The sequence below is a fragment of the Lonchura striata genome, chromosome 6, assembly GCF_050655825.1.
Source record: "Lonchura striata isolate lonStrDom1 chromosome 6, ASM5065582v1, whole genome shotgun sequence".
Classification (NCBI taxonomy): Eukaryota; Metazoa; Chordata; class Aves; order Passeriformes; family Estrildidae; genus Lonchura; species Lonchura striata.
Window position 1 is genome coordinate 38,568,013 of NC_140708.1, and position 24,166 is coordinate 38,592,178.

General features: G+C 43.2%; 1 protein-coding gene across 2 annotated transcripts in view; it reads left to right on the forward strand.

Annotated features, from left to right (window-relative positions):
• Positions 1 to 24,166, forward strand: part of DOCK1 (dedicator of cytokinesis 1) — a 268,915-nt gene that overhangs the window by 25,193 nt on the left and 219,556 nt on the right. The window contains exons 4-18 of one of the 2 annotated variants that reach the window (XM_077784742.2): positions 1,777 to 1,832; positions 3,766 to 3,862; positions 6,605 to 6,753; positions 9,846 to 9,981; positions 10,764 to 10,921; positions 11,616 to 11,697; positions 12,346 to 12,481; positions 12,790 to 12,862; positions 14,597 to 14,739; positions 16,880 to 17,005; positions 18,193 to 18,317; positions 18,601 to 18,699; positions 19,703 to 19,775; positions 21,780 to 21,883; positions 22,298 to 22,481. In XM_077784742.2, the coding sequence (XP_077640868.2) occupies positions 1,777 to 1,832; positions 3,766 to 3,862; positions 6,605 to 6,753; positions 9,846 to 9,981; positions 10,764 to 10,921; positions 11,616 to 11,697; positions 12,346 to 12,481; positions 12,790 to 12,862; positions 14,597 to 14,739; positions 16,880 to 17,005; positions 18,193 to 18,317; positions 18,601 to 18,699; positions 19,703 to 19,775; positions 21,780 to 21,883; positions 22,298 to 22,481 (1,741 nt within the window). The remainder of the gene's footprint in view (positions 1 to 1,776; positions 1,833 to 3,765; positions 3,863 to 6,604; positions 6,754 to 9,845; positions 9,982 to 10,763; positions 10,922 to 11,615; positions 11,698 to 12,345; positions 12,482 to 12,789; positions 12,863 to 14,596; positions 14,740 to 16,879; positions 17,006 to 18,192; positions 18,318 to 18,600; positions 18,700 to 19,702; positions 19,776 to 21,779; positions 21,884 to 22,297; positions 22,482 to 24,166) is intronic. The other variant, XM_077784744.2, reaches the window with a different exon arrangement.

Here is a 24,166-nt window from a genome sequence, read left to right on the forward strand (position 1 = left end):
TTGGCACTGGATGTGTGAGTTTGATGGAGCTGGATCCCAGGTGTGCACTGGTCCCTGTTGCTCTGTGTCCTCAGCCTCTGGTCAGTGGGAATTTTTCAAGTTAATAAAAAGTTTTAGCAAGGCCTAAAAGATAAGAGGCATATCCAGCTCTGGGCTCCAAAGGAAGGACATGGAGCTGCTGCAGAGAGTCCAGGGCAGGCACCAGGATGATCAGAGGATGGAGGAGAAAAAGCTTGGAGAGCTGGGATTGTTCAGCCTGGAGAAGGGAAACTTTGAGGTGACCTCACTGTGGCCTTCCAGTGCTTGAAGGAGCTCCAGGAAAGATGGAGAAACAAGGGATGGAGGGACAGGACAAGGGGGAATGGCTTTAAGCTGGAAGAGGGGAGATTTAGGTGGGATATTGGGATGAATTCTTCTCTGTGAGGATGAGGAGGGGCTGGGATGGAATTCCCAGAGCGGCTGTGGCTGCCCTGGATCCCTGGCAGTGCCCAAGGCCAGGTTGGACACTGGGGCTGGAGCAGCTGGGACAGTGGGAGGTGTCCCTGCCATGGCAGGAGTGGAGCTGGATGAGCTTTAAGGTCCCTTCCAAGCCAGGCTCTTTTATATTTCTGTGATCCCAGTTTTTGCACTTTAAAGGTACATCAGTCACTAAATCTTTCTATACATAATCTTTTTTTTTTTGTGCAGTAACTGCTGCACCAGTTTTTTCCTCAGTAAAAAGTTGAGACCTTGTTGTTCTCCTTGGTCTGTTCAGAGGCTGACACTGCTTCTGTTGGAGATGGAATTCCTGGTGAAATGCAGCTCCCTGACCTTGAGAATTTTTGGTTGCTCCCCTTGGAGAGAGGAGGAGGCTCCTCCTGCACTGGAATTCCAGTGTGCACCAAGGGCTGCACTTACAGCAGCTCTTCTGAAATGAAAAGAGAGGAAACCACACGAATGCTGGCTGGAGCATCGTGTTTTATTTTTTGAGCCTTTTACTTCACAGTAATAATTAAACAAAATTAAACTTCAGGGTTTGCTGCTTTTTTCACTGAAACACTGCAAATGCTATGTTTGCCTCCAGAGGTGTGTTTTTAGTTGTTTGCATGTCTAAAAGTACAGAGTTGAGTGGTTCATCCCACCCATTTCCTTACCAGGCCTGGGTTTTTAGTCTATTTTTGTACTTTGCCTTTTTTTTTTTTTTTTTTTTTTGTGTGTGTTTGAACACATTGAATTTTTTACAAACCATATTTCATGAATGTGCTTTTTACAGTCTGAGAAGCAATTAGACATTTTTTTTTGCCTTAAATTAATTCCATGTGTTGCTGCATTTGTCTGACTGCTTCTAAATTTAGTGATTTTAAAATATTTTGTAAACTGGGGTAAAAAGTCACATGCCCATGCTCTATTTCCCCCAGTGGCTTCCCAAGAATTTTTTTTATTGCATTCCCAGATGATCAGAAAACTGAACTCCTGCCTTGAAGGGTGAGATGGTGGGATTTGCTGTATCAGCTTGGCTTGGATTTTTTTTTTAAAGAAAGGTTCTATTTCTGACATCCTGATGTATTTAGAATATTTTTTCAGAGAAGCTGTAAGGTTGCAATAGCATCTTGAAAGGAGAAGGAATGCAGAAATTCAATATATGTTAGAAAAGTCCCAAACACAACTCTTCTGATGCTTGAGGATGTGAATGGCTCGACACACCCTGCAGTGTTTTGGCATATTTTCAGTAATAAACACAATATGTTTTATGCAGCTGGTTAAATAACACATTTTTCTTCTCCCTCCCTCTCCAAGGGCATATTCCCTGCCTCCTATATCCATCTTAAGGAAGCAATCGTTGAAGGCAAGGGGTAAGTTGGGTTTGAAAAGAACAAAACTCCTTTTTCCTGTTTTCTCCACATCGTTTCAGTGCATTGCCAGGTAACTAACACTTCTTTCCAGACTGAGAAGTTATTTTGTTTTGTTTTTGGTTTTTTTCCTGTTCCTTTCCCTGGTGTGTGCAGTAGTTTGGGCTGTATTTGTTGTTCAGCAGCTCTTCAGATCCTTTTGTATCAAATCAGCTTTGCTGGACACGCAGGCAGAAATCTCTAACACGACTATAAAAGTTGAGTTAAAAACAAGGAAAAAAACCCCAACCAAATCCAGAGGAAAAAGGAGGTGGAGTGAAATTAATAAATCATGGTCCAGGTATGAAATGGAGTGAAACAGGATTAAAATGTTTTATTCCTTTGTGCCTGATTTATTTTTATACTCTGTTAAATATGTAAATGATCAAACTACTAATCATGAGATTACTGCATAATGACATCTTCCTTGCTGATTGCAAAACTGCCTTTAAGTACCCTACTTCTGCAATATTCAAAGATCTGGCTGGTGTTTTTTACCTCCATGGCACCTCATTTTAAAACAAATCATACAGAAACTTTGTGGTAAGGAATTGAGTCTTAATTTTTCATTGCGAGACCAATAGTTTGGGAAAAAGAATCAAAGAGCAGTGTGGTGGCATTGCAGGTTGTGCTCATCTGGTTTTACCTTGGTTGTTTGTTGTAAAATAAATCAGTAATGAATGTTGTAGTGAGGTGTGGATTGATATCCTTGGGAGTGGACAAATGAGGAGAGGGTGGGAAAAATTCTCAAGGGTGTGGAGGGATAGGATGAGAGGGGATGGCCTTAAATTGAAGGAGGGCAGGGATGGATGGGATATTGGGAAAGGGTGGGCAGCCCTGGCACAGGTGCCCAGAGCAGCTGTGGCTGCCCCTGGATCCCTGGCAGTGCCCAAGGCCAGGCTGGACACTGGGGCTGGAGCAGCTGGGACAGTGGGAGGTGTCCTTGCCATGGCAGAGGGGAAATGATGCCTCAGGTTCAGCTTTTCTATTTTTCACATTCTGTGCTGCTTTAGTGTGAGGGTCTGGGATTTATATCAGGGGATGCTGAGCTCTGCACAGAGCAGGGACACAAAACAATTCCTGCTCCAGCTGGGCACCAAGGACAAATGATCCAAACCTCAGCCCAGGAGCACAAACAGCGTGGGCTGGAGAGAGAAAAACAAGCAGGGTGGGACTGCCTGGGCTGGAGCTGGAATGGGACAATGAGCTCCAAGGTGCCAATGGAGCAGAACTGATCCCAGGGAGAGCCCCGGGAGCGCTCGTGCATTTTGGGACCATTTTGGGTCATTTGGGTGCAGCCCTGGCTGGGCTCTGGTGCTGCCCAAGGTGGATCCATGAGGAGATCCTGGAATAAATCCCTGCTTTATTCTGTGACTCTGCCCAGCCTCTGCTCCAGGTCAGCCTTCACAAGGCATCGGTGGAAGATCACCTTTGATCCCTTCCAAACCATTCCATGTTTCCATCATCTGAGCACATCAAAATACCGTTCATGTGGTGTGGCTTTGCAGGTGTCCAGTGCTTCAATATCTGACAATATCTTATTTTTGCTTAGAAATTCACAAGTGATGCTAATTCCAACCCTGTTCTATTCAGTTCCCTTTGGAAATGAACAGTTCATTTTTAGGAATTATTCTAGATTAGGTGATTTAGGTTAGATACAGCATAAAAATTTCCCCAGAAGAGGCTGCTCTGTGCAGTGGTGGTGTCACCATTCCTGCAATTGCTGAGGAATTGTGTGGATGTGGTGCTGGGGACATGGCTTAGTGTTGACCATGGTGGTGCTGGTCATGCTCAATGACCTTAAAGCTCCTTTCAAACCTTAAGAATTCTGTGGTTCTTCATTCTCACTGAAGCTGCTGCTTAATTCAGGCTTTTTTTTTTAACCCTTCCTCTTCAGCCAACATGAGACTGTGATTCCCAACGAGCTGCCCCTGATCCAGGAGGTCACCACCACGCTGAGGGAATGGTCCATCATCTGGAGACAGCTCTACGTGGTGAGGACAGCTCAGGGAAACCTCACACTGGGAGGGTTCCATGGGAAAAGTGGTGCTGGGAAAGGTCCAGGGAGAAATGGGAAGGAGCTGCTATTTATGAAGGAACTCTTCATGAATTTTCCCTTCTGTTGTTGTTTCTAAAGGTTGCTTTCAGTGCTGAAAATCCATGTAGCATCATCTCTGTTAAAGCAAAAGTCTCAGCAGCTTTTTGTGCTTGTTGAAGCACAAATCTCATGCCTGTTTTCTCAAATCTCTTTTTTCTTGTGCAGAATCAGTTTTTTTTTAGAGTGTTACCTTGATCTAGCAATAGTTTGTTGAGCAGTTACAATCCATTTTTGTGTAGGTCTTACGTTATATATATAAAACATATATATATCATGTACAATATTTATATAATATATAACCTATTATTAATTTTTTAAAGGTTTATAGAGATTTGGAGTAACTTAACCTGTAATTTTATTAAAGAAATGGTCCTCAGGCTGTTTCTTAAGGCTGTCAGTCTCTGTTATGTAATAATTGAGTATTTAGTGTTGAATTTGTGGCTGTAAACTGGAAACTTTGTAAAATGATCCATGTAGGCCTTTAACCTCTCAGTATTCCTTTACATAAAGTTGGTTGTTCCCAAATTTTGACACCTTAATTTGCATACTTGTTTTTTTTATATGCTAATGTTTCAACCACATAAAAATGCATTCTTAGAAATTTGCAGTGATCATTATTGATAATCTCTCAGATGGGAAGATACAAAACCAGAGGTGAAAGTGCACATAGACAGGATGAAGAGTTCAAGCTTCTATTTAAAATTTCTATTCTATTTACAGTTCAGATGTAAAGCAAGGCCTGCTTGGGATTTAAGGTACCTGGCCCACACTTGTGATGTTCTCATTGTGCAAGGTCACTGTAACAAGATAATGGGAACATGAAATTCCTTTATTTAAAGCAGGATTTAATGCAGTCTCTGTTTCCCATAAATATGTTTGAAATCTTGTATCATAAAAGTGCAAGCTGTGTAATGAAGACACTGAGTGTAATGAAGAGGTTTGTGCTGACTAATGTGGCTTTTAATCACACCCATGAAAATAAAGATTAGGAGTAAGAGTGTAATGGAAATGATGTAGTGTGGCAATATAGAAGATGAAGGATAATATCTTCTATGAAAAGAAACAGATTATGTATTAAAGAGAGAGCTTTAAGGAGTTGGAGTAGCAGGGGGTTGGTGTGGTGAGGAGCAGGGAAGGAGTAGAAATAAAGGCAGAAATAAAGGAGGAGGAACAGACTCTCAGAAGGGCACTGGGAACAGCTTTGCCCTTGGTTCCACTGCTGTGGAATCCCAGAATGGTTTGGGTTCTGAGGGACCTTAAATCCCACCCAGTGCCACCCCCTGCCATGGTCTGGGACATCTTCCACCATCTCAGGCTGCTCCAGCTTGGCTTGGACCCTTCCAGGGTGGGAAGTGGGACTGGGGCTTGGAGCAGCCTGGGATAGCAGAATTTTTGGGTGAGACTGGCTTGGCTTTAAGGTCTCTCCCACACCATTCCATTCTATGATTCCATGTTAAACAATACTTTAGTTCTTTGCTAATAATTCTGAATCCAAGACCAGGCAATCGGGGGAGGTTTGGTTTACTGGAGGTAACTGGTTTCAGACTGGGCAGTCTGCAGGTTTGAGGGGTATTCCATGCTGTCCCTATCTTGCATATCAAAAACCCATTAAACAGCCACATTTATGCCTTGATTCAGTTTGTAATTTGTGTTTGAATCTTGAATGGGTGTTCAGTTGTTGTTTGCAGAGAGCAGGGGATGTGGAATGCTTCCCCATCTCTCTGCTTTACGATTCCCTGCAGCTTCAAAAATCAGGAACCTCTTCCCCATTTGGGTTTGTCTGTGTTTAGCTCCCAGCCATATGTGCCTGTTGTGTCTTTCTCTGCTACATTAGAGAGCTTTTAATAATGTGTATTTTCTCTCTGTGAAGGTTCTCCCACTATAATCAAGCTAGCTTTTGGATAATCTGAACAGACTGAAGTCTTTAAGTTTCACAGTTAGATATCCTTTTCCCAGAGTCCTGGAGTCATTGTATTCTTTTCCTGCATCTTCTGCAGTTTTTTCTTATTTTTTTTTTTTAAGTGGATAATTTTATTGTAATTATTTAATTATTCCTAGCTTAGCTGAGTGTTGCCAAGGAAAGTTTGTATATGCTGTGGGCAGTATTTAATATCCACAGTTTCAGGCTTTACTTGAGGTATTTAACTTCCTATCAAGTTTAGATCTTTCCTGGTGTTTCACTGTCTTTTAAAAGTTACCTGTGGGCTTGTATGGCACTGATGTGCACAATAAAGGGTTTTCAAGTGTCATTGTGGAGGTTTAACCAGGGAGAGAAAGGATTCTTCCATCTGTTGCAGAACTTGAGACTCTTGCTGTTAAAATGCACCATTTTCAGTCCTGCTCTGCTCAGTGAAGAGGGTCACTGAACAAAGCTACCCTGGGAATCAATAAAAGGACATTTTCCCCTTGAATGCCTGAAAACAGCATGACCCATGTGTTAAGGTAGCATTTACACCTATTTAGCTCCTTAAGCTGAGTGCAGCGCTCTGAATATTCAATGTTCTGTGCTGTAGGAAGTTAGGCTCCTGTTCCAGGCTGCTGTAGACTTACCCTTTGAATTCCTATTGATAATTGCAATTTACGCTGTGTATTCCCAAGCCTCCAAACCTGATTTCTCCCCCTTTTCTCCCCACAACAGCAGGACAACAGGGAAATGTTCCGCAGTGTCCGGCACATGATTTACGACCTGATCGAGTGGAGATCCCAAATCCTCTCTGGGACCCTGCCCCAGGATGAGCTCAAGGAGCTGAAAAAGAAAGTGACTGCCAAAATTGATTATGGCAACAGGTTTGTGAACAGCATTCCCAAGTTTTTCTGCCTGAATCCAGATCACCCTGTGTAAACGCATCAGCTGTCAGTGAATTCTTGGAGGATTCTTTTTTCCCCCTGGAGGTGTAGATGAAATATTTGTATATCCACACTTCTGTTACAGCAAGATAAAGATTGAAGTTGAGGCAGCATCTTTAAAGTGGAATATGTAAAGTGGAATCCATCTCTCTCTCTCTTGATGTTATCATCAATTTGACAGTGGTATGAAGCTGTAATTTTTTAAGGCCAATTCAAAAGTGCAAGTATTGCCTGCCTTGAAAATAGAATTTGAAACTCCACTTGCTTCTGTGGCACAAACAGTTGTCACCCTGTGAGCACCAGCAGCTGCCTGTGCCCTCGAGTCACTCAGCTGTAATGTGATGTTGAAGGATTTGGCTCAGAAGCACCATTTAGCTCTTGGTTCCTCTCCTTCCACAGCATCCAGCTGGTAGCACGAGATGAACGGGGAGGTTTCATAAAAGAAAGGAGCTATTTAGCACAAGAGAGTGGAAGATGGGAAGGAAATATTGCCCCAAAAAGCAGTGCAGGTTGCATATGTTGGATATTTTAGTGATTCAGATGTATTCTCTCCCCAGATGGTTGGCTGGGTTTAAAGGCAATTTCTGTAAATACAAGTTTTAGGTTATAACTTGTCTGTACAATTATGATCTTGCATTTTGATCAAAAATAAGAAATCAAATCTTACTCCTCATCATTGGAAGCAGTGTTTTGAATCCTGAGAGACAAAACACGTTGTAGTGCTCCCTTCAGTCCTGCCCATTGTGTGGGATTCTGTTGTCTTTCACACCTGGAGAGTGAAAAAGTTGTCACCAACCCAGTCTGTCAATGCTTTGTGATGCAAATATCTCACCATATTTCATTTATTTTTGCTTAATTCTTCAAGAACTGCCAAACTTGTGGTATTTCTGCTCATGTACTTAATCAGCAAAAGCTGTGATTAAAAAAAGAAGTTAAAAAAATAATCAGTAACTGCATTCAGTCAGTGATTATCCTTTGTAATCTGAGGTATGGACAGTGGTACCTCTGCAGACAATTACCCAGATGATGTTGGGATTATTTGTTGGGCAGATGGTAAAATCCAGTAGCCAGAGGAGTTGGTAAAAGTTGCTCTGAATAACCTCCAGATGCTCAGCCTTCAAATCCAGTGGAACATCTTGTGCTGTGCTTTGTATTTGTAGTGTTCTGATGGACTAATTAAGTGATCAGAATGTTCTCTGGGGAGTGCAGGAGGGAGGTGAATGTGAACTCCTCAGTAAATGCTCTCCACTGAAAGATAACATATGTTCCTAATAAAACCCTAAACCCTTCACTTGTGCCTGAAAGGAGCATGAATGGGGATTTTAGGATCCAGACAGAATGAATTCATTATCTGCTTTATAAATACTGGGTGATCTTTGAGGTCCCAACCCAAACAATTCTAAATGTTTTCTGTCCCAATCATATCCTAACCTTTCCTGACTTGAGAAACACTGATTTGTAAATAAGTTTTTTTTTTTTCCTTCTGTAAATACAGACAGAAGTTTTGCAGCATATTGTCAGAATAACTGAGGAAGCAAAAACAGCCTTAGGAATCTGTATTTCTAATCTTTCTGAAAATGGGTCAGGTAATTTTGTTGTGAAAATGTGGGTGGGTTTTTTTGTTTTTTTTGTTCAGTTGCAAATATCTGTAACTGGGACACTAAGGAAAAAAAAAAAATCAGATTTTTCCCAAGCATCATTTGCAAGTTAAAGGCTAAAACAAAGGAATTGAATCAAAGGAGGGTTTGCTTCGACTCCTTTGACAGCCTGTGCAAACATTGGTGTGTTGGAGTCTGGGTTAGGAGATTTTGCCTGAATTTCTGAGCTTTTCCCCTGGCCCAGGCAGTTTCTGCCATGGAAGGGCTCTGACAGTTCCAGTGCTCTGTGGGTGTTTCTCCTGCTGTGGCTGCTGTCCAGGGAACAGTAGTAGGGAGGAAGAAAACAACTTTGGCTTTTTTTCCCCTTTGGTTTCACTGATGAAACCATTTTCTCACCAGAAAATTCATCTGGGAGTGAGATGTTCTGGAGATGCTGGAAAGTTTTCTGGTGGCTGGGTCCAGCTCCAGAACAGAAATAAAAAGTCTTCTGCCTCCACCCTGCAGCTTGAGTGATCTTTCTCTCATCTGCAATTAATGCAGTGAATTTTGGAGGGGTTTGGGTGCTGACCCCACTCAAGGATTTTGCACTTCCAGGGGTGAGAAAGAATCCTCCAAGCCCATGGAAATATCTCCATGTGCCACAGCTCGTGTTTCCAAGTCCTTGCAGGTTGTGCCCAGGTGGAATTTACTTTCAGATAAATCCTGAGCCCCTGAGTGACTTATCAGACACAGCAAATTTGATTTAAGCTCATTGATCAAACATATTTCAACTCTAAAGTTAGAGCAGCTCCACTGGGAGTTAGAAGGAAATAGGGACACATTTATTGGGGTGGAGGTGACAAGGGCAGTCCTAGAGAAGGGATCTGATTTTTTTAACCCTTGGTACTGCCGCCAGCACTGTGGAAAATGTGGAGAAAAGTGAAAGGTTTTTCCTGAGCTTGGCTTTGATTATGGCAGAAAGCTTCCCCTCTGCAGAAGGTAATTATGGATGTTAACACCCTGCTGACAGAGATCTGGCTTCTGCTTTAAAAAAAGGGAACAACTTCTGCCTTATCTTGTGGGGTGTGGGTAAAACATGAGTTTGCAGTGGGAGGAGAAGGGGGAGTGGGAGACATGAGCTGTGTGTGGTGGGACTTGGTTGTTCAGGCTGTTGGATAAATCAGAGGAGGAGACCAAGTCTCTGGCAAATTTATTTGTTTAAGAAGTTGCTTCCCCAGCTGTTGTGCTGTTTCGTTTCCATCCCTTCTTCCTGAGCTGTGGGAATAAGTGACTTGCATCCCCAGGCTGGTGACATGTTAAATTGCATTATCATCTCTCAGATAATTTCTTTTCCATCACACGTCAGGTGTGCAAGTTGAACACTTGGCAGGTGGTTTTTTTTATGCATTCCTTTCAGCACTGTTAATTCACAAACATGTTTGCTGTCTTGTTTAGAATTCTGGATTTAGATCTGGTGGTTAGAGATGAAGATGGCAACATTTTGGACCCAGAGCAGACCAGCACCATCAGCCTTTTCAGAGCACATGAAATAGCTTCCAAGCAAGTGGAAGAGAGGCTACAGGAAGAAAAAGTAAGAGACTCTGTGGCTTTTCCCTGGGAAACACAAGGCTGTAAACTAATTACTTGACAGTTACTTTTAGCATTGGTAATGAGGGATTTGATGTGTTTATGAAGAATTATCAGGCTTAAACATTTTGTAAGAATTTTTATGTCTTAGGCTGGGTTTTTTTTCATCTTTTAAAGGCTTTAGTAGAATTTATGGTTCAGACCTGTAAGAATAAATCAGCTGCATTTGTGGGTTAATATCAGAGATGTGCATGTGAGAGGTTTGTTAGTTAGGTTGTCATCAGAGTTTCTATTTGAGAATCACAAAGACTAAAATCCCTATTCTTGTATGGTTTCTTTATGCCAGTCCTAAAAACTTGTTGAAATAAAAGGGGAAAATTTAAAGCCCTTCTCAGTCTTGAATTGGCAGCACCTTTGCAGTTCAGAATGCTTATTTTTAAAAGGAAGGACTTTTCTGTTTCTTTTTATTGTCTGTTCCTGGATTTTTTTTTAAGGTATGTGTGAGGCTCTATTTTTACTCCATTTGGTTCTCTCTACTTAATAAGTGAAGACATCTTTTCTCTCCTTTTTCTCCTCTTTTTCTAAAACATTTTCCTTATGGTGTGGCACTTCAAGACAGATCCAGAAAATCTGTCTGTCATTAAACTTAACAGAAAAAAAAGATCACAGGAGCAGACACTCAATGGAAACCTCCTCCTCTTATTTTTGTAAGATTTTTAGGAAAGTTTTATAGTAGCTGGATGTCTGTTAGGCTAAGTTAAACTTTATTTTGTTCTTCAATTGCAGTCTCAGAAGCAGAATATTGATATCAACAGACAAGCCAAGTTTGCTGCCACTCCTTCATTTGCTTTGTTTGTAAATTTAAAAAACGTTGTGTGTAAAATAGGAGAAGATGCTGAAGTCCTGATGTCTCTGTATGACCCCCTGGAATCCAAATTCATCAGGTCAGTGCCATTTTTATCTCTGCTCACTCAGGGATGGTACTGAGGCAGTTTGGGGGCTTAGCAAAGTCAAATTTCTGTGAAAGGCAGAGGCAGGTCCCTTCACTTGGGGCACGTTTCAGGGTCATGCTGTGCTTGTGGTTCCCCAGGAGCAGAATGGAAATTCAAGGTGAGCACACCTGCAAGGGCTGTGCCCTTGCTGAGCTGCAGAATTCCCACACTTGGTTGCTGAGGAGCTGCTTTCTTTATAAAAATTGTGTGCACTAAGGGAAATGCCAGCTCCCTGCTCAGGGTTTGTTTCCTTAGGATAAGGAAATTGGGTTGAAAAGTCTCCTGTAGATTCTGAAGTTGATTTTATCTGCTTATGTTAAAGGACATTCAGTGATAGGGCATGAGGGAATGGCTTTAAGCTGAAAGAGGGTAGATTTAGATGGGATATTAGGAAGAAATCCTTTCCTGGGAGGGTGGTGAGGCACTGGCATGGGTTTCCCAAAAGGCTGTGGGATTGTCCCAATCCCTGGAAGTGCCCAAGGCCAGGTTGGAGGGGCTTGGAGCACCCTGGGATGGTGGAAGGGGTCCCTGCCTGCGGCAGGGATGGAACGAGATGTTCTTCACGATCCCTTCCAACCCAAAGCATTCTGTGGTTCTGTTGCTCTATGAATTAAACAAAAAGTCTTCAAAATATCCTTCTTTCCAGTGAGAACTACCTGGTGAGGTGGTCGAGCTGTGGCCTCCCCAAGGACATTGACAGACTGCACAACCTGCGGGCTGTGTTCACCGTGAGTGCGCGGAGCCGCCCTGCGGCGGGCACCAGCTGGGTGCCACCAGCGTGGGCACCTCTGCAGGGGCAGACAGAGCTGGGGAGGGGCTCTGGGGCAGGGGATGGAGTGACAGGACAAGGGGAATGGCTCCCAGTGCCAGAGGGCGGGGTTGGATGGGATATTGGGAAGGAATTCTTCCGTGGGAGGGTGAGGTGCTGGCACGAGTACCCGGAGAAGCCATGCCTGCCCCTGGATCCCTGGAAGTATTGAAGGCCAGCTTGGGACAGTAGAAGGTGTCCTTGCTCATTGCTGGGATGGGAACAAGATGATTTTGAAGGTCCCTTCCAACCCAAACCACTCTACAGTTCTGTGCTGCCAAAGGCTTGCATGAGACATTTCTACTAAATGGTAAATATTCTCAATCCCTGGGAAAAACCAAAGTGAATTTTTTGAATTTATTAGAAATGATTTGACTTCCTAAGGAATGAATTTGCCCAGAACTCCAGTAAGATGCTGAAGTGCTGTTACAAAAGCTGCTCTACTGTGAGAGCACTTTTTGTTAGAGGCTTTCACAGCAAAGGCAAATTCTGAGCAGCAAACCCTCTGCCGAAATGGAACTTGAAATTCAGCTATTAGAAAGCAGCCTGATGTCACTATTGTTTGTAGGACCTGGGCAGCAAGGACCTGAAGAGAGAGAAGATCAGTTTTGTGTGTCAGATCGTGCGTGTGGGCAGGATGGAGCTGCGGGACAACAACACCAGGAAGCTCACGTCGGGGCTGCGCCGGCCCTTCGGGGTGGCAGGTACCTCTGGGGGGATCTCTCCATCTCCTCTGCAATTCTTCCCTGGAAATCGGGTGGTGGAACTGCTGTGGGCTTGTATAAACTCAAAGAGTTGCTCCAAATCTCATCAGACTGCTTGCTGTATCCTCTCCCTACCGGGGTTTGTGTAGCCGAGATTCCAAAGCTCGTTTGTTATTCCATAGACAACTCTGAAATTCCACAGTTCATAATTCCACCCCTCTTCTGAGTCACTGGGGCTTCAGTTCCCTGGGGGGTTCCCTCTTCCCACGTTGCTCAGTTGATTCAGTGCCCTTGGTTTGTCTTTGCAGTGATGGATGTTACTGACATCATTAACGGGAAGGTTGATGATGAGGACAAGCAGCACTTCATCCCCTTCCAGCCGTAAGTAGGGAGCACGTGCAAGAACAAGCAGGAGTGAAAAAATCAAGATTTTAACTTTGATTTTTTTTTAAAAAAGCTAATATTTTAAGCTAATTTATTACCATGGAGTATTTTCTCCTGAGTAGTATTGCTAATACATCTTCCCTGATAATTTGCCATTAGCTGCAACAGTGATATCCCCAGAAACTTGAGGGCTTTTTGTGTTTAAAGCATCCATTCCCAGTTCTGCGGCCTTGTTTTCTTTTTGTTTCAAGATGTCAGGGGGAGAATGTGTAAGAGGTGGAATGCTTAGAGTAAGTTCATTGCTGGTTTAACTCTGCCTGAGATCAATAGAGATCATGTTCTACCTATAAGTTTTTACTTCCATGAAGTGAGGAAAGGTAGAAGGGATAAGGCAAATAAATCTACATGAAGTATGGATGCTTTGTTTTCCCATTGTGGAATGTGCTAGACTGCCATCTGTTCCAAAAGGCAAAACATAATTATGGGAGCTAAATTCCTTGATTAATCCACTAATGGATATTCAGATGGGCTTCTAATAATATTTTTTTTAAAAGCTTGACATAATAAAATCTTAAATTAACTTTGTTTTGGGGAATAGGCCTAATTGAGGAAGCCCTTGTGGTTTGAAGGTGTAGGGCTGGTGAGAGGACTGGAAGATGTGCAGGTCTTGCAGGGATAGGGGCTCCTAATGACAAAATCAAAGTACAATTCCATTTTTGAAGGAAAATGGGGTTTGGGGAAGAGAAGGATACATGTTATATGGTAAACAATAAAAAAGTAATTTTTTTAGCAAGTGTGTGGATGTATACAATGAAAATGAACCTTTCAGAGGGGGTGCTAATGAAACATCCAGTTTTCTGCTCCATTAGCACCAATTCATTTTTCCTGTTTCATATACACAGAGCTTTAAAAAGATGCACAGTGTGATTTTTCTTTTTCCCCTGTAATAAATGAAAACATTCTCCTGAAAAAGTCTATCCCAAAGGACATGAATAAGGTATAAGTGAATGCAGGGTGAACGCTGGTATTGTTATTTCCAATGTAGACTTGGGCTGTGTATATGAGGCACATTTTTCTCCTCATCCCATGCTTTATTTCTGTTGTACCACATGCAATTCTGTTTTCATATCTTTGTTTGTATTCATTCACTGGCCACCAGCACAATGGCTGTCAAAAGCACTTGGCAAGATTTACTTCAGTGCCACCTGATGCTGCTGTTTATTTATCGTCCCCATCCTCTCATTTGTTCACCGAGTTTGGGTTGTCTGCTCTTCTCCTCCTTTTCCCTGTGAGATTGATGGGAGCTGTTCCTTCAGGCACTTCACCTGTGGAATGACAGAGGTGACCCTGGAGGTGTTGCAGGGCCAGTCTGCTATGAATATATCTATAATTCAATATTTATATAAAAGAGAACTGCCTGTGTGGGTTTTCCCTGCGTAAACGGGGACTCCCAGCTGGGAGACCTCCCCCTGCTCCCCGAGGACTGTCCCTGTCCCTGAGGGAGCAGAGCCCTCCCAGGTGTGCTGGACTCTCTGTGGTAGATCAGCGTTCTTCTGATTAATGATCTCCCTCTGTCTTTCTTGTTACCTTTCCTGTCCTTTGTCCTGCGTTGACTAATAAATACTCTTTGTCACAACTATGATACGATCTTTTGTGTTCCCTTGTCACTGTGACTTCTGGTTTTCTGTGCCCCTTTGTCTCCTGGTGTTGGTCGTCATGTGCATCCTCCAGGCTAGCGTTGGATGACGCCATTCGACACAAGCAGCTGAACATATCATCCCGTTTTTCACCCAGGGTGGCAGGGGAGAATGATTTCCTGCAGACTGTTATAAACAAAGTGATTGCTGCTAAAGAAGTCAACCACAAGGGTCAGGGTAGGTACCGCTCTCCCTTTGCGCCTTCATTTGCTTCGTGCCATGGTGGTTTTGATTTTGGGATCAAAGAATTGTTTTTGTACGGTTTTGTTCCTTCCTTTTCCCTGCTCTTCCCCCTTCCCCATCGTTTTTCCCCTGCCCACTGTGGACTCTGCATGTTGTGGCATCGTTCAGCTCTTGGAGGTCTTTGTTTCTGCTGGAGAGGGTCCAGGGGAGGCCACCAAGATGATCAAAGGTCTGAACACCTCTGATGAGCAGAGACTGAAGGAGCTGGGCCTGGTTACTCTGGGGAGGAGGAGACTGAGAGGGAATCTCATTATTCCATAGAAATACATCCACAGGGTGTCAGGGGATGGGGCCAGACTCTTTTCAGTGCTTCCCCATGACATGGCAAGGAGCAGTGGCCATAAACTAAGACACAAGTTCCACCTCACCATGAGGAAGAACTTCTTAACTTCTTTCCGTGGAGGGTGGCAGAGCTCTGAAACAGCTGCCCAGGGAGGATGTGGAGTTTCCCTTTGTGCAGACATTCCCAACCCACCTGAACACGTTCCTGTGTCACCTGCTGCCCTTGGCAGGACTGGGTGATCTCCAGAGGTCCCTCCCAACCCCACCTATCCCATGAGTGATCTTCTGCTGGAGGTGCTGACTCAAGGACTCGCCTCTTGTGCTCTTGAGCTCTGGATTTTTACCTCTCTGAAGGATATTCTCTTTCTTCTCTTCCTTGCCCATATTTTTCCTCTCTGCATCTGCACTTGGGACGTTTTGCTCTTCCCCAGGAGACCTGAGCTTGCAGGTGAGGAGGGAGCCAGAGCCAGGCAACCCCTCTGAAACCTTCCCTGGTGCCTTCCCTAGGCCACTGCTCTGGGTTGATTTATTTTTGTGTGTGGTCTCATGATCGTGATGTGTCTGTGCCCAGTTATTCCAATGCTGGCTTCAATATTTTCTGGAATTGTGGATTAATGTGGAGTTATGCTGATTAATGCAGTTTCCACCAAACACTCTGAATACCTGTATCACTCCATGTCTGACCAAACCCCAGGAAAACTACACACTTTTTCCTGACTTTTTGCACTAATCAGTATCAAACAAAATTTTACACAAACCTTATTTTGAGATTCTCCTTTAGCTAATAAGGAAAAGTTTTATCTGCTTCCCCTCCTTGTTTTCACCTGTGGCCAGTGTGTGTCCCACAGGAGAAAACATTTCAGTGTTTTTGATTCATTCCAGGTTCTTTCCCTAAAAAAGAGTTCCCAAGCAAACAGAAGAAGGGTTAGGAGTTGTTCCTTAGCCAGTCAGTGCAGGTACAGTTGCAGCTCAGTGAAACAGCAGCTGTCAGAACCATCCCTGGCAACAAATCAGCCCAGAAACTCTCACAGAGCTACCATGGAAAAGACAAGCTGCCAAGTGTACACAAAATGAATGTACAGTTAATTCTCTAACAGGGTAACCCACAATTTATTTTGTGGATGAATATTTTTGGGGTGTTTTTCATTGCTTTTAATTTTAGGATTTTCTTCTGTAAATTGCTGCTGTGATTATTTTGTGCTAAAACATGATTGCCAGCCACTTCACCAAGTGGAGGCTTCTTTGGGATGGATTTCTTTTTTATTTTTATGGGCGTTTTTCCTCACTTTGGCATCTTTCTTTTTCCTGTAACAAATGTGCCTGATGTTAGTTGGCAAGCAGCAGCTTTTTAGTGGCTTCTTCTGCTACTGAGCAGAAAAATATCAGCTGTGTGAAGCTGATGCTGTAGATTTGTGTGCTCAGAGCAGTAAAAACAGGTTATGGGGTGGTGATCAATCAGTTTGGGGTGTGGATCTGCTGGTATTGCTTGGAATCTTTTCCATGCAAATCATCCTTGCTTTTTTTCCCCATGGAAGATAAATATCTCATTAAAAAGAACATGAAACATAATCAGAAATAATTTTGTGTGCTGTACTCATATTTTTGTGTGAAGTGATGAGATCTGTTGAGTGTTTTAAATGTTTTGTATTTTTTTTAGTAAAGGAAGATCAGTTATCTTAACATACCTAATTATTTTAAAATTTTTACATTTTTTCAAGTTGTAGAAAGAAATCTATAGTAAGCAGGAAAAAATCCCAGCAGTTTGATAATTGTGGGTTTTTTTATACGACAGGTCTGTGGGTGACTTTGAAACTTCTTCCAGGAGATATCCATCAGATTAGGAAAGAGTTTCCACACTTAGTGGACAGGTCAACAGCAGTGGCTCGGAAAATGGGCTTTCCTGAGATTATCATGCCTGGTAAGGCACTTAATGAACGCTGCTTTGTTATATTTTAACTTGCTTTAAATGTCTGTATGTATGGGAGGTTTTGGAGGAAAAAAAAAAAAAAAAAGATGAGGTTAAGGTATGGTATGCATAAAAAAAAAAAATCAAAGATGTTGTCTCATTAAAAATAAATGTAAAATGCTTTAATACCAACATCAATAAATAAAGCTCCCACCCCTGTCAAGAAGACAGGAAATCCCAGTGAGAGTGGAAATTCTCCTTTTTTTCCCAGTTACAATGAATGTACACCAGGTACACACTTTGTATTATCCCCATAGCAAGGACATATGTAAAACTTCTCTCTCGTGCTGAATCCAAAGCAGATTTTTGAGGCACAGGCTTGATTTAGAGATAGCAGCTCTCTTAGGGGTTGTACCAGATCTGGAGAATGCATTTGAAAGAGAGCCACATCATTTTTTTTTAAATACATGTATTCTGTGCATGTTCACTTCAGGTGTTTACAAAAAAAAATAAAATAAAAAACAAAAAACGAAAACCAAAAAGAAACCCAAAACCAAACCAAAAGCCATGAAAACCAACCCAAAACCGTGGTGCTTCTCAAAATAAAAACTGCCATGAGCAAGAGCAGAACCTGCAGTGGCCTTTGCAGGTTGATGGGCTCTGGGGATGTGTGGGATGTTTCCAGAGCCCACCCCAGGTCCAGGTCTCCCTGTGGCTGCTGACAGATGTCTGTCAGATATTTTACAGTTTCTTCTACAAGTCAGTGCCTCAACACTTTGTTTGCATCCTGTGCTGGCTCATAAAATTATTATAAATCTGTTTCCCCAGCTCATTGTCAAAAATTTCTGTTGAATTGGGGTGGAGCTAAGGAGCATTTTTAGTCAGAAATCTAAATACAACCCTCCCCTGCAACCCCCAGGCCAGCAAAAACATCAAACCTCTTCCTGCTGTAAGAGATTAGAGACCTCTTGTAGGCTGTTAAAATATTTTAAATTGCAAAATACCTTTGCATGGGATAAATGACTGTGTTGAAACTTCTCCTTTCGAGTGAATACTGGAAGAGGCTGTGTAAAAATAAAATAAGTGGAAATGCGGTGTTTGAAATGTTGTGCCATTGTTTCTGTGTGTCCTTGGTTTCCTAAATCCTTGGGTTTGCTGTGAGAATTGTGGGTTATTTTGTGCTTGACTTTCCCTTGCAGGAGATGTTCGAAATGACATCTATGTCACCTTGGTGCAGGGAGATTTTGACAAAGGCAGTAAAACCACAGCAAAGAATGTGGAAGTCACAGTGTCTGTTTATGATGAAGATGGCAAGAGATTAGAGGTATTAAAGTATTTAATGTCTGGGGGCTTTTTGATTTTGATACATATCGTGTTAAGCCTTTTCAACAGCTGTATTTGTCAGCTTAAGGTCCCAGTTTTTATTTTCAACCAAACTTTTGTCACTATTAAATACATTTTGCCTTTTCAATGTATTCATTTTGGTACCAGTTTCTTGAGAAACATTCTCTCTTATTCTGACCTGCTTCACTGATTTATTTTTTGTTTATTTGACTGAAAGAGTGGAGTTTAAGTGACATAAATGTCACTTCTGTTTGTTTTTGCAGAGTGTTATTTTTCCTGGTGCTGGTGATGAAGCCATCTCAGAGTACAAGTCAGTGATCTATTACCAAGTAAAGCAGCCTCGTTGGTTTGAGACTGTAAAGGTATTTAAACTGTTAAAATAACTTCTCTGGGTGTTAATGGCCATTAATACAGTTCTCTGGCCATTAATACAGCTCCCAGTGGGAAACAAAAGTGGAGAAATGCAGTGCCTGTGTTCAGCAGGGCACGGAATAGCTCAGCTAAGAAAGGCTTTGACTTTTATTGCATATTGAATTTTATTTCAGCCATTGCTCAGGATGGCTGTAGTGGGTAAACTCCAGCACCTCTTCAGGAATGGTTTGCTCTGTTTCCATGAAGCTGGCCTAGAGGAGAGCAGGATATTAATGCTAAACCACATTTTTCATAGTGTTGGGCTCATTACTGTTTGGGGAGGTGGTTGTGCTTTAAGCCTGCTTGTTTTGCTGGGGTAATAACCTTTCCACTGCCAAGTTTGGAGATTGCAAATGTGGAATCCATTCAGCCTGCCTGTGAGCAGGGGCTGTGTGCTCACAGGGCCTTGCAGCTACTCCCCACAGCAGAATTTTTCACTCCAGAGTTGCCTTATTGTCTGTAGACAGAAAAGGGCTGTTGGGGAATGGCAGAGGATGGATGTGCTGCTGGGATTGTCACTCATTGATGATGTCTGGATGGAGCTGGGGGAGGCTGAAGGTGCTGCCCTGTTTCCTTCTCCTCCCCTCCCCTTGTACTGGACTCATCACAGTCTGGGGGGAGCTGGTTGTGCTTTAATCCTGTCGTTTTGCTGGGGTAATAACCTCAGTGCCACGTTTGGAGGTTGATGGTGGCTTTCTGGAACCCATTCAGTCTCTGCAGCAGTGGGAGCAGGGGCTGTGTGCTCACAGGGCCTTGCAGCTATTCCCCACAGCACAATTTTCACTCCAAAGGTGCCTTGTTGTGCCTGTAGACAAAAAGGGGCTGCTGAGGATGGATGTGCTGCGGGGATTGTCACTCAGTGGTCATTGAGAAGTGCTGGAAGATGCCTGGATGGGGTTGGGGGAGGCTGAGGGTGCTGCCCTGACCGTTTCCTTCTCCTCTCCCCGGTGCCAGGTTGCAATCCCCATCGAGGACGTGAACCGCAGCCACCTGAGGTTCACCTTCCGCCACAGATCCTCCCAGGACTGTGAGTAACTCAGTACCTCAGTAACTCTCGTCTCCTTGCTCCTCAGGTTCAGCTTTTCTGGTTTTCACATTCTGTGCTGCTTTAGTGTGTGGGTCTGGGATTTATACCAGGGGATGCTGAGCTCTGCACAGAGCAGGGAGACAAAACAATTCCTGCTCCAGCTGGGCACCAAGGACAAATGATCCAAACCTCAGCCCAGGAGCACAAACACCGTGGGCTGGAGAGAGAAAAACCAGCAGGGTGGGACTGCCTGGGCTGGAGCTGGAATGGGACAATGAACTCCAAGGTGCCAATGGAGCAGAACTGATCCCAGGGAGAGCCCCGGGAGCGCTCGTGCATTTTGGGACCATTTTGGGTCATTTGGGTTCATTCTGGGACCATTTTGGGTCATTTGGGTGCAGCCCTGGCTGGGCTCTGGTGCTGCCCAAGGTGGATCCATGAGGAGATCCTGGAATAAATCCCTGCTTTATTCTGTGACTCTGTCCAGCCTCTGCTCCAGGTCAGCCTGCACAAGGCATCAGTGGAAGATCACCTTTGATCCCTTCCAAACCATTCCATGTTTCCATCTGAGCACATCAAAATACCTTTCATGTGGTGTGGCTTTGCAGGTGTCCAGTGCTTCAATATCTGACAATATCTTATTTTTGTTTAGGAATTCACAACAAGTGATGCTAATTCCAACCCTGTTCTGTTCAGTTCCCTTTGGAAATGAACGGTTCATTTTTAGAGCCTCTGCTTTAGGACAGCCTGCACAAGGCATCATCCTTGGGAATTCCTAGAGCAGAGATGCTATTCCCACATTCCCAATCTAGAACTGATCATTGTCATTGCTTTTAGTGTGGGATTAAATTTGTGACACTTTGTCATATCTCGGCTCCTTTTTCTCATTACATCTTCCTCACTCTTACCTATCTTGATTGAGTTTTTCCTTCCCTGCCCAGTTTTTTTCCCCCAAAGGGGATAAATGAAATTTTTTACTCGGTTACTAATGGAGTAAAGCTTTTCATTAATAACTCAGAGGATTGTGGTATTCTGTATCTTAGAGGTAGGGACTAATAAAGATCTTCATCAAATGAGAACATGAAAGTTTAGAGTTGGCTTAGCATCACTAATTGAAGACTTTGGGATTAAGAATATTAATGAAATGATCTAGACAATGATACTTCTTAAGGAAAACAGTGTTCTTAAAGTCAGTGTCATTATTATCAGAATTATGATTGTGTGCAACAAATTATTAGAGTCGGAAATGTTATTAGAATGACTCAAATATTTAGGTTGGCCACAACCTAAATATTTAAGAGGTCACTCCTAAATATTAACAAGAGCCCCTTTCAGAGCTTTCTCCCAGGCTCCTTGGGCTGTCCCAAGGTGATGACACTTTCCTTCTGGCTTTGGTTCTCAGCTTCCTTTGTGATCTCTCCTTCATCTGTTGCTTTTTTCTTTTAAATTTTTGCCAACAGATTTGACCAAGAACAAGCTGAATGCATTTTGTAGTTCCTGTTGGCTGCAGAATGGGTCAGCTTTCAAAAATCTGAGGCACTTCATCTGCATTTATGGATCCAGTTTTTGTTTTGCTTCTAATGTTCCCCCTCCAAATGTCTGTCCTCAGGGCTCTGTGCTCTGATGAGATCCTCAGTGCTGGTGTTTAATCTTTATTCCAGCTGCCAGACACTGCCATTCTTCTAAAAACCTGGGCTTTCTCAATGCATCACTTTTCTGTTTTGTTTTTGAAATTTGCCTTTATGAAGCTTTCCAAGAAGAACAGACAGAATATGGAAATAAGAAGCATCTGGTTATTGTTGATGTGTTCATTTTTCTTTTTTTGGTTCTGTCTTGCTTTTAGAAAACTTTCCTATTTTTTTGTACACTTAATTTACATGAGAATTTTTGCTGTGGTCGCTCACTGATAGATTGTCCATGTTTGTGAGATTTAGGTGTCCTGACTGTAGAAATAATTGTGGTGATTGATTTTTTTTTTTTTTTTTTTTTTTTTTTTTGTAACAGCCAAAGATAAATCTGAGAAAATATTTGCTCTGGCATTTGTGAAGCTCATGAGATATGATGGGACAACTCTGAGGGATGGAGAGCACGACCTTATAGTATACAAGGTAGAATTTTGACTTCCCAGCAGGGAAGCTCCACTAAATGGCTTCTGGGGAATTCTGTTCCAGAATTACCAGAATTACACTGGAAAATGTGTTTTTAACTCTGCTGTTAAATCAAACTAAGCAGCAAGTTCTGAGCAGTTTGCTTATATGGGAGATTGAGTGTTAAGCCTTCAATATGTTGTAATTTCAACAGGATTTGTTGAGTTTTTTTGTGGGTTGGGATAAGTGAGTTCTGTGGCCTTTTTAATAATCCCATTTTGGCTCTAATGTAGCCAGATTAGTGCTAAATTGGTGTTAAAGATGCATTTGATAGCTCCAAACCTAAGGAAACCCAGTATTAAAGGTTAAAATTTTCTTACTGCTGAGGTTTTGACTGGATTATTTTCTCCTGCTGTGTTTCAAACATCCCTGTAGGCAGAGGCCAAGAAGCTGGAGGATGCCTCGACCTATCTCAGCCTGCCATCCACAAAAATTGAGCTGGAGGAGAAGGGACACTCAGCAACAGGCAAGAGCATGCAGAACCTTGGGAGCTGCACCATCAGCAAAGACTCCTTCCAGATTTCCACCCTGGTCTGTTCAACAAAACTTACCCAGAATGGTGAGTCCCCAGGGCTGCTGGAGCTCCTGCTCCTCCCAGCAGTGCTGGGATCTGTGTGCTGACTTTGCTGCCTTCTCCATCCCCATTCCATGTTTGCTGGGTTAGACTGTGTTGGGTGAGTGTGTGAACCATCCAAGCTTTCCTCAGTTTTGCTCCAGAGCAGTTGATGTCTCTGCAAAAACAGAAGAATCCCAAGTTATTGTTTCCCACATAGTTGAGGCTCTTGCCCTGAGATCCACTGAAACAGGCTCTGTGGCATTTCACTTTTCTTTGAAAAATAGCACTGAGGGAGGGGATGAGTTTGCTCTCAAGAGTAGGTAATATCAGGGCTCTGCTCCCAGACATGCTGGTTTGTTATTCCAAGGTGCAATATCCATATTTCAGGGCTGAGGACCCCTCTGATGTTCTCTTCCTTTGTGTTACCTGCAGGTCACCCTCATCTTCCCACGTGGCAAGCACATTTCTCTCACTCTCAGGATTTTTCATAGAGGTGCACAGAGAGAAATAAAAGAGAAAACAGTTTCTATTTCTGCTCCTTGTTTTTCCCATGTGGAATGTGTTTGGAGAATTGTTTCCCTGGGGTGATGCTTGGTTGGATTCTGGTGAGGATTGTTTGAGCCTGATGGCCAATCCAACCCACCTGAGGCTGCACTCTCAGAGAGGGGCACGAGTTGTGTTGGAGATAGAGAATCAGAGAAAGTAGAATGTAGTTTTAGTATCCTCCTTTTATATAGTATATTAAAGTATTTTAGCATAGTTATAATAAAGAAATCATTCAGCCTTCTGAATTGAGTCAGACATCAGCATTCCTTCCCATTGGGTTCGCCTACATTTACAATATTCCCACACCTTCCCAGGAGTGCCCTTGGCTTGGTGTGTTCCTTTTCAACCTCTCATTCCGTGCATTTCTCCTGTTTGTCAGCTGGCTGAGTGCATCCCAAGGCTGTGGGAAGCTGGTGGCAGCCACCAAAGCAAATATTTCCCATTTGCAGCCTGTGCCCTCCGTGCAATTCTGGGCTCGGTTGCCATGGAGCGATGGCTGGCTGCACCAGCAGCGTGGGAGGGTCATTCCATGGGGAGTGAGGCATTGCAGGGAGCTGCTGTGACTCAGGAGGGGTTTTGGGGAGCTGGTGGGGATCACCATGGCACTGCAGAGTCCCCTCTGCCCGGGGGGATGTCCCTGCTGTTGTGACTCCAGCCCCGGTGGCATCTCCCAGCTCATCCCGGCTGTTTCACATGCAGAACACATCTCATCCACTGCAGGCTGGCAGCCTGGGAGCCTGGCACAAAAACTGGGATGTGCTTGTAGGATTTCCCAGCAGAGATGGGCTCGCAGCACACTGCTCTCCCAATCCCCAGTGGGGCTGGGACTGGGAGGGCAGGATCCAACATCTGGAATTAAACTGCTTTTTGCCAGAAAATCAGAGCTGTTTTTCCCTTCAGCCTTCCCTAGTGCTTGTCAGTAGTTAAAAGTGTTTCCCAGTGATCAATATATTGACGTGGCTTTCACAGAACTGCTATTAAAATTAAGCCTGAGCATTGTTTGGTGCTTAATTTACATATTGTTTGCTTTGAAGGCCTGATCTTTATTTAATGCTGCTGTTAATTATGTTGTCTGGGAAACTTTTCCTCAGAGTTGCCAAAGTCTTTTCTCTCTTCAAAGTACTGTGACATTATTAAGGAAG